At 42.5% G+C, this 8,754-nt stretch overlaps 1 protein-coding gene across 2 annotated transcripts; it reads left to right on the top strand.

Moving 5' to 3' along the window:
- The first annotated feature begins 810 nt into the window (after window positions 1-810).
- On the top strand, window positions 811-5,917 carry LOC114061384 (meiotic nuclear division protein 1 homolog). 2 transcript variants are annotated; one of them, XM_027891837.1, is made up of 4 exons: window positions 811-905; window positions 3,106-3,171; window positions 3,968-4,025; window positions 5,715-5,917. In XM_027891837.1, exons 1-4 carry the CDS (start codon window positions 903-905, stop codon window positions 5,897-5,899), a joined length of 312 nt encoding a protein of 103 aa, XP_027747638.1. In that variant the 5' UTR covers window positions 811-902; the 3' UTR covers window positions 5,900-5,917. The 2 variants fall into 2 exon arrangements, with proteins under 2 accessions (XP_027747638.1, XP_027747639.1); XM_027891838.1 differs by lacking the exon at window positions 811-905 and adding an exon at window positions 2,862-2,885.
- Window positions 5,918-8,754: the final 2,837 nt, after the last annotated feature.

Here is an 8,754-nt window from a genome sequence, read left to right on the forward strand (position 1 = left end):
GAATATTAGCCCTCACAGAATATGAGGAGGCGTACCAACAGATTTCATTGCAAGCTAGCGAGCTGAAAACGTGCTGCACAAGAGCAAGCAAATGACAGAACAGGAAGCTTTGTGTTTTGTATGAACTGTAAGCTTTGTATTAATAACATCATTTCTAACTTGCATTTCGTTTTTAGTTGTACAACGGTACACACAATGAGGAACACAACCATGGGCCAGGTCTGTGTGGAAAAGAACTTCAGGTTTCAGGGAACGGGGCACCTTGCAAAAGGCATGGAAAATCTTCGCAGGGACTGCCTGAACATCTCAGCCTGCACGTTTTCATTTGCTTGAATTTAAACTCTACAATTAGTATGTCAGGTATCAACCCACTGCTGCTGCAAAGCAATTTCCCATGAATCCTGCAGCTGAAGGAAAGTGATTTACAAACACGCAAGTAATAATTAAAACAAGATGCAAGTAATTAAAGCCGCTAGAACAGTCATCTCAATGAACAACTGCTACAGGCAACACGAGATGTGCCCAGGCCCTTCACTTCCACGGTGAGCTTTCCAGGGTTTTATTTCTCGCAGGTCCTGCGGTGAACAGGCCAGTTTGTGCAAAGCGCGTCGTTTCGGACCACCGTTAGCGCGTTCTTTATGCCCCCCTCGGTTTTATTCTTTGGAAAAAAAAAAAGAAAAAAGAAAGAAAAAATTATGGTTAAAAAAAAAAGGTAAGAAAGAAAAAAAAAGGTAAAACACGAGCACGTTAGCGGTGGCCTTAAAACAACGCATGCCGAACGGCCCCGCCGCCCCGGGCGCCTCAGGGCCAGCCGGGAGCGGGGGGCGGGCGGCAGGCGGCGCTGCGCACGCGGCCTGCCCGCCGCCTCTTCCCGCCCGGCGGCGCCGAAATCAAACCGCGCCATGGTAAGCGGGGCCGCCCGCCATCCTCCTCCTCCCGCGCTCCTCGGCCGCTGAGGGAGCCGCGGCGGGCGGCACTCGGGGCCGGGGCAGAAGGGGGGGGGGGGGAGGTGTGACTGGAGCCCGCGCCTCGCCGTCCCCCCCGCCCCGGCGGCCGCTGTGGAGAGCGGGGCAGCCGCTCCGGGCTGGGCGCCCCGGCTCCCGATAAGCTCCCAGGGCACCGGGTGTGGGGGCGTGGCGCCAGCACGGCTTGGGCTGTGACTTTGGTGTGTTGAAGGGGCGATGGGAAGTCGGCGGGCGGCACCCGGAGGAGTAGCGGTAGCCACGGCCCCGTGACAGAGGCTCGGGGTGGGCAGGGCGCCCGCTGATTTCCCCCCCCCCCCCCTCGCCGCTCCCCCAGGACTCGGGGGCCCAGGTGTGAGCAGGCTGAGCCCCTGGCTGCGGCTGTGGGGAGGCTGGAGCGGGCAGAGTGTATCGCAGGTGTGCTCCAGTGCGCTCACGGCACCGCACACCGCCTCTGCCCGCGGTAGCGTGAGCGACAGCGAAGGGGATGCGCCTGGTGCGGTCTGTGTTTGTGGTGGGGAGCACCTGCCAGCGGGGGAGGAGGGAGAAATCGACGTGGAAGTTAATAGCATTTATCTGGAGCGCTCTTCGATTTGTTGCTTTGGTGTTTGTTTGTTGGAGGGCGGGCGTGAAACTTGACGCCCGAGGGGCGCGCTACGAGCATGTGCTTTCCAGAAAGCCTCTTATTCCACGTCGTGCCCATGCAGGTTTTGTTTCCCTGGCTGCTGACGGTGTCAGGGCTGTTTGGGCAGGCGGGGAGGTGGAAGTTAGTCATTCTGCTTTCCCTTCGTGCTCCTACTCGCATGTGTGTGGCGGCTCCAGGCTTTAATCCTGCCATGTAGTGACATCGTAAGAGACAGGTGTGACATCGTTGCTGACATTGGGCATCACTGGCTAGAGCAGAAGGGAGGACACTTAAAAAAAATAGTAATGCTGCTTTTGTTAAACATAATATTGAATTATTTCTCTTCCTTTCTCTGTTACTGTAGCTGTGTAAGCTATTTTTACATTTTCTTTTTTTTAAATTAAGTCAATCTGGCCGGTTTGCTCTTGGTGCACATTTTAAATGTTGTGCTGGCCTATCGTGTGATTTATTTAAGAAGGAAGCAGATGTTAACAAGTAAAAATGGTATGGACTCCCTTCTGACAACACTAGGAAACGTAACCATGTCTTTTTGAAGCACCATGTTATTAGAATACCCACTTCCATTGGCTTAGGAGCAACAATATGTATGTCTTTTGGGTTTTTTTAAACGAGACCTTTTTCTGCCAGCACCCTCTGTTCTTTCTATTCCTCCCAATTTCTTGCAGCCACACACAGCTTGTGAAGTAGGGAGTAGGGCAAGGGGAAACTTTCTGGATTCGCATTATAGCAGCTGCTTTCAAGTTGTTGCAGACTATGCTAAATGCTATTAATAAAAGTCCAATTCTCTGTGAAATATTTTATATCCTAATTTTACAAGGGGTATGTCAAAATAGCATTTCTGAAAGTGATCAGAGGAGGCTATTTCCCAGTTTGGTATTGCTGGTAGCAGTTTGTGAGTAGCCATTTCTGGCTTTTGCTTCTAGTTCAGCCTATGTTATTTACTGCTTGGTCACACAACTGCAGAGAAAAGAAATAAAAGCAGCAAAGCTTTTAAAATATGACCTTGAAATTATGAAGTTTGGTAGGACATTTGAAGAAATATGTACCTCAAAATGCTCTTTGTCTCCTTAAAAAAACCCTAATGGCCTACATCTCAGAACTACTGTGTGTATATTAAAAGCTAGAAAACAATTATTAAAAAAAACTTCAAAAATATTCCTTCTTATCTTTTCTAAAGATTATTAAACATTTGTGTAGGGTTTGAGATAAATACACATTTTGGGATTGGTGTTTGTCAAGAAGTCCTGAGTCTGGAGCTGGACTGAGTTGTGTGAAAGGTTGGCTCCAAACTTAGAAGGTAGGTCCCTCCATTTAATAGATTGCAGGTGAATGCGCTTGGTGTAGTGACTATTTGCAAAGAAGAAGTTTGGAAGGAAAGTCTGGGGTTAGTGGTAAGATATTTTAAAGGATGGTGAATATAACTTAGAGGTAAATAGATTTGAATTCTGAGCAGCTGTTAATTATTCAAATGGCTGAATGTTTTTTTCCTTGTTCTAGTCCAAGAAAAAAGGTCTGAGCTTTGAGGAGAAGAGAGCTCGCATGATGGAGATCTTTTTTGAAACAGTAAGTAACTTGTAATCATCCTGCATTTACATTGGTGGGAAAACATATTCTGAAAGGAGCTTAACTGCAGATGAACTCTATATCCCAGTATACATTTCACTGCTGCCCTGTGTCATCAGTGTATAAATTACAGGGACAAAGCTTCCTTCATTTAGCTTCTGATCAGGTGGCTCATCTCCTGGTGGAGCCAAGGCATGAAGATGCACAGATGTGTTAAAATCTTCGTGTGCTACCTGTGCACATCGTCTCATTTCGAGTCTGTTACTATAAGAGGGACAGTAGGAGATCAGGAAGTATCTCAGCATTTTATGGGAGGAGGAGGAAATCTGAGAAAAGCTGAGAGCAGACCTAGAAGAAGTCCTTTGGGGGTAGAGACCTGGAGATACAAAAGCAGAGCTACAGTTGTGTTGGTGGCATATGTAATCCACCATGTTTCACCTATTAAAAAAAATACTGTGACACTTGAGTAGTTAAACAGTGTGGTTCATCTGGTGCTGGCAGTCTAACCAGGGCTCTGTGTGCCCTAAGGGTTTTATGGTCTAACAAGGCAAAATATGTGACTTTAGAGTTCCAAAGGAAAGAGCAGGGTTTGTTACAATAATAGTATTTTTCTTATTATTTAATTCTCGAGAATGTTCCAGTTCTGTTGATGAATATGCAACCTATTTCCCTAGCAAAACTGAAACATACAGTGTATTTCCTACTTGGTATTGTTGGCATTGATTTAATGTAAGAAACACTCAGGCTTAGATGATGCTGTCATTTGGAACTAAATTGTCTTTCATGTTTTGCGCAGAAAGATGTGTTCCAGTTGAAGGATATAGAGAAGATTGCTCCAAAAGAAAAAGGGATTAGTAAGTGTTTATGAAAGTTATTTCTTTTGAGCCATCAGTCGTTTTTGGGGCAGGTCATATAGCGTAAATTTTCCTGGCTACAATTTTAGGCTTGTGTATAATGGAAATTGTAATTTTGGAAATATTGTAATAATGGAAATAATAGCTAGAATGGGAAACTGGTCAATGGCAGGGCTGTAGGGTTAAAAGTGACATGGGATGAGGGCTTTCTTAGGCTCTAAGTTGCCTGACTTGCAGCGACTTTCAGTGTATGAAATCATTAGATGCACTCAGGTTTTAAATACCTGTCTGTAGCGTCACAAATGTTTTAAAACGCTAGTCCAAATATACACCGACAGTGTTCTGTTGAGCTATTGCCCTCCAAAAATGGCTGGACAGCTGTAGATGGAAGGAGTTTGTCTTTTCAAAGAAAGCCTTCCTAATGAGATCCACTGGTTTAGGATTAGGTCCAAGAGGATTTATCTTACGCTGTTGAGTTGTTTTAGGTGTTCCTCGTTCTTCTTCCTTCTATGTTCGTTGACAAAAGGGGAGCAAAGCAGAATGTTTGTGTGGTTGCTACTGTCCTTGACTGGCATATCTTGGTGGCACTACAAGAGTAAATTAACTTGCTGAAAGAACTGCAGATGGGAATATCACAAAGCAGAGATTTTCAGTTGTGTCAGCAGCTTACAGGCACTCATGGGCTTCTGAAAAGACGTGGTGCTGTCTTGGTTGGTTAGCAAATGCATATATTCAACTGTAATTTGTGGTAAATGCAAGCAGTAGAATTTAATATTTAAAAATCAAGTGTAGAGTTTCTAAGACCATTAACGTCTTTGAATAATCCCAATTCATCCAGCCTCTGAATATGAAGGCATTTAGCTGCACAGCCCAAGCCCCAGTTACTCTGAAAAAAAAAAAAATGACTAGCCTGTGGAAAGGCCCCATCCTGGCATCCAACCTATTTCTTCCAAAACATGGATCTTGATCTGGGATCCCTTTTAGGCTTGAAATTGAACATCAGATACCAAAAACCATAAATGAGCTCAAAATTCTTTATATCTGCAACACTTGAGGATAATACAGCTATTTTGCTTTGTTAACAGACATCATTTTTTAAAATTGTAATTTATATTACAGATTGGCTAGAAAATGATCAATTATGTTCAGAAACCCTTTGGGTCCTTGTAACATCACATGACTTTCTGTATTGGAACTTAGCAAAATCAGAAGTAGAATCTGTGCCTCCTGAGTCTGTAGACAGATGGCTTTAGTACCTCTTCTGCTGTTAAATGCTTTGGTAAGCATTACAAAGTGAAATGTAATTACACTCCTAATCAAGCAATGTTAAATTAATCCATATTAGAATTAAGATTGCAAGACAACTTTTCAAGTACCTCTCATGGGTTTGTTATGGTATTGTGCTGTAATATGCATACCTGTTGTATGGTACTCATGAGTGGTGTTTTGCAAACAACTGTTAGCAGATGTGCAGAATAGCAGTCTTTAGGAACAAACTGCTGATTTCAAAGAGATTCGTGCTTTCAAGGGAACCTTCTGGAATGGTGGGTGTCCTCTTGAAACCTTCCAGCTAGCTGACATTAGAGTAAAATACTCATACAGATGATTACAGATGGTAGCTTGTGTACTCATAATTCTCTGTAGTTTAGATGCTGTGCAGTTCTAATTTGATATTTTTGCTTGTGTTAGCCTCGATGTCAGTGAAAGAGATTCTGCAAAGCCTAGTTGATGATGGCATGGTGGACACTGATAGAATTGGAACTTCCAATTATTTCTGGGCTTTTCCAAGTAAAGCTCTTCATGCCAGGAAGCGTAAATTGGAGGAGCTGGAGTCTCAGGTAAATTTATTTTATGAAAAATACTTGTTTATCTGAATGGGTTTGCTTTTCTTATACCCCCTGGTCATTCTTGTTTATATCTCTTGTGTACAAATGTACATGCCCACACACAGAGATTTTTACTATAGGAATTATCTGTCACACCTGATAGGATGCTCTTGTTATCTTGCTATCACATCAGAAAAATTTTGGAAGTTCTTGTTGGAGCTTGAGAACACTTTTTATCTACTTGGTGCAAGTAGATAAATGGCTCAAGTATGTTATTCATGATGCAAAGTGTCATTTAAGGACTCAAAATATTTAAGTAGCGTACGGTTTTACAACTCTTACATAATGTAGGCCATCCTGTGGTAATAACGTGAAAGTCGGGAGTGCTGAAATGCATAACCTGAGTAAATGTGGCAACGGTTTCTCATTGTGGCCATTGTGCTTTCCTCTCTGCTTTTACCTGTGGCTTAATTTGTGAGCACTTTTGTAGAACCATATTGTACTTTTAGTAGGAGAGAAGAGCAAATTGATCATGAATCACAGAATCAAAGAATAGTTGAGGTTGGAAGGGACCTCTGGAGACCATCTAGTCTAATTCCCTGCTAGAGCAGGTTCACCTGGAGCGGGTTGCACATGATCATATCCAGGTTATAAGAGAAGGAGACTCCGAAGCCTCTCTGGGCAGCCTGTTCCAGTGCTCTGTCACCCTTAAAGGAAAGACGTTTTTCCTCTTAACTTACATGGAACTTCCTATTTGTGCCAGTTGACCCTTGTCACTGGGCACTGCTGAAAAGAGTCTGGCTCTATCCTGTAGGCACTCGCCCTCACAGTCATCTCTTCTCCAGATGCACAATCCCAACTCCCTCAGCCTTCCTTTGTAAGAATAGTGTTCCAGTCCCCTCGTCATCTCCATAGCCCTCTGTGGATCCTCTCCAGTAGTTTCTTGCTTTTCCTGAACTGGGCAGAGCACTCATGACACAGCCTCACTAGGGTGGAGTAGAGGGGAAGGATAGGCTCTTCTGCAGAAGAGCAAGGCATCTTTTGTTCCAGCGTTGCTGTTCTATTACTCTGGTTCTTCCCTGCTTTTTAGGAACTGTCTTTCTTCCTTCTTCTAATGGGAGTGGGAAAGCATCTGTTTTTCAGTTTATTTGCAACGGGAGTATACGATAACAAGATCAACAAAGTAGATTTATGAGACCATGTGGTGTGATTGCACCACAACACTGCCAACTTTTCCCATGCTTATTTAGCATTACAGTCTTTCATCAAAGAATCATTTGAATTAATGCAAAATTATTGGTAACATCTGAACATTTTTACAGACCTTGTTTACCTCAGGCATTGCTCTGGTATTATCGTTGCCTTCTTATGTACGGTGTTGCCAACTTAAGCCACTTCATTATATTTATACAATTATATAAAAATAATTTTAAAAAGCGCTTTTTTCCCCCAGTTTGAATTGAAAAAGGAGTTTGATTTAACTGGATATAACTTTTCAAGAATATACCTTATCTGGCATGACAATGCACTGATTCTTAGTCCAGTGAAGTTTCATCTCTCTGAAACAAGAGATCAGTTTAACTCTGCACTACTTGGAACTGAATGTCCTAGCAAAGTTACTCAGCTTATTAGTATATTCGCAAAAATTTTATACCAGGCTATTTACTCTGCCAGAACATAAATGCCAGCTGAGCAATTGAACAAATACATGCCAAAGTTCCAGCTCTGTTCACCAAACAGTCTGGTGCCACTGTCTTGTTCAATGCAGATGATTTGCTTTTATATATTTTCTGTTGTTGCTCATACTCCATATTATACTCAAGTAGCTGAATGAAGGAGTTGATTGGTTGTCTTTGACCTTGGGCCGAGTCCCATCATGAGTTTCAAAGATAATTGGTCAAGCAGGTCTCTAGCATACCCTGATGAGTGTCTTGCAGAATCCAGCTAATGTGCTCCACCATAAATATCCTGCCATTACCTACAGAAATATGTTGTACTGCTTTAAATGTACTTTTACATTAATAAACACAAAACCATCTATTACTGTGGAAGTATAATAAGCATGTAGTTACTGTATTGTAACATCATTTTATGGTTATTTCTGTGTAGGAAGTAAACCATGCTGTATGAACAGTTTTGCAACATAAAACTGTTCCAGTAGAAAAAAATAATTTTTTTTTACCAAACCCTTATTTGAAAACCAAGTCCTGCTCCTGACATATGAGTCTTTTAAAGTACTTCTGTTCATTACTTTACTTTTCTGATGAGACCTGAAATGTTTCAGCATTTCAGGGAAAAGCATTTTTACTAGCTAAACATAAATTCATGGTTGACACGGTGGAAAGCTGGCATTTTCAATGAATAGCTCTCTGAACATTTTTGCAAGATGATAATAGATTCTGTCTGTGAGTTCACATTAGCTGTTTTGGTGTTTGTAGTCTTCCTGATGTGAACACATACAGATTGTCTTAAGGGTTTCTAAATCCAGTCACCGAATATCACAAAACTTCTTGTCAGAACATTTAAAGCAGAGATAAAAAGTCAGCTATTGTACCATTTCTGTTGCATGTTGCCTGTCTTTGATCATTCCTGTATACAGCTCGTGGCATGCTGAGAGACATGCTTTCTTTCTGTGTCTTGTCCAAACTGATTGTTAACTGTGTGAGCTGGTCTCTTCCTTCAGCAGTTAAAAGCCAGAATCAAGCTGCCTTACTTAAAGCATGTTTAAAGATCCATCAGTTCAGTTCATACTGCAATTAAGGCTTTTTACCAGAAGGCAGTATCTTTGTTTGCTGAGGGTAAATAGTCAAGGGAAAGGAGTGATCCCTAATGCTGAACTAAGACATTTGAAAATAATGTGGAGGAACAGAACAGTCTTCTCTGTGATGCAGATCCTCCTGTTA

This window comes from Empidonax traillii, unplaced genomic scaffold (assembly GCF_003031625.1).
Source record: "Empidonax traillii isolate 1590-97213 ecotype Southwest subspecies unplaced genomic scaffold, ASM303162v1 scaffold331:size1191723, whole genome shotgun sequence".
In the NCBI taxonomy this organism is placed as follows: domain Eukaryota; kingdom Metazoa; phylum Chordata; class Aves; order Passeriformes; family Tyrannidae; genus Empidonax; species Empidonax traillii.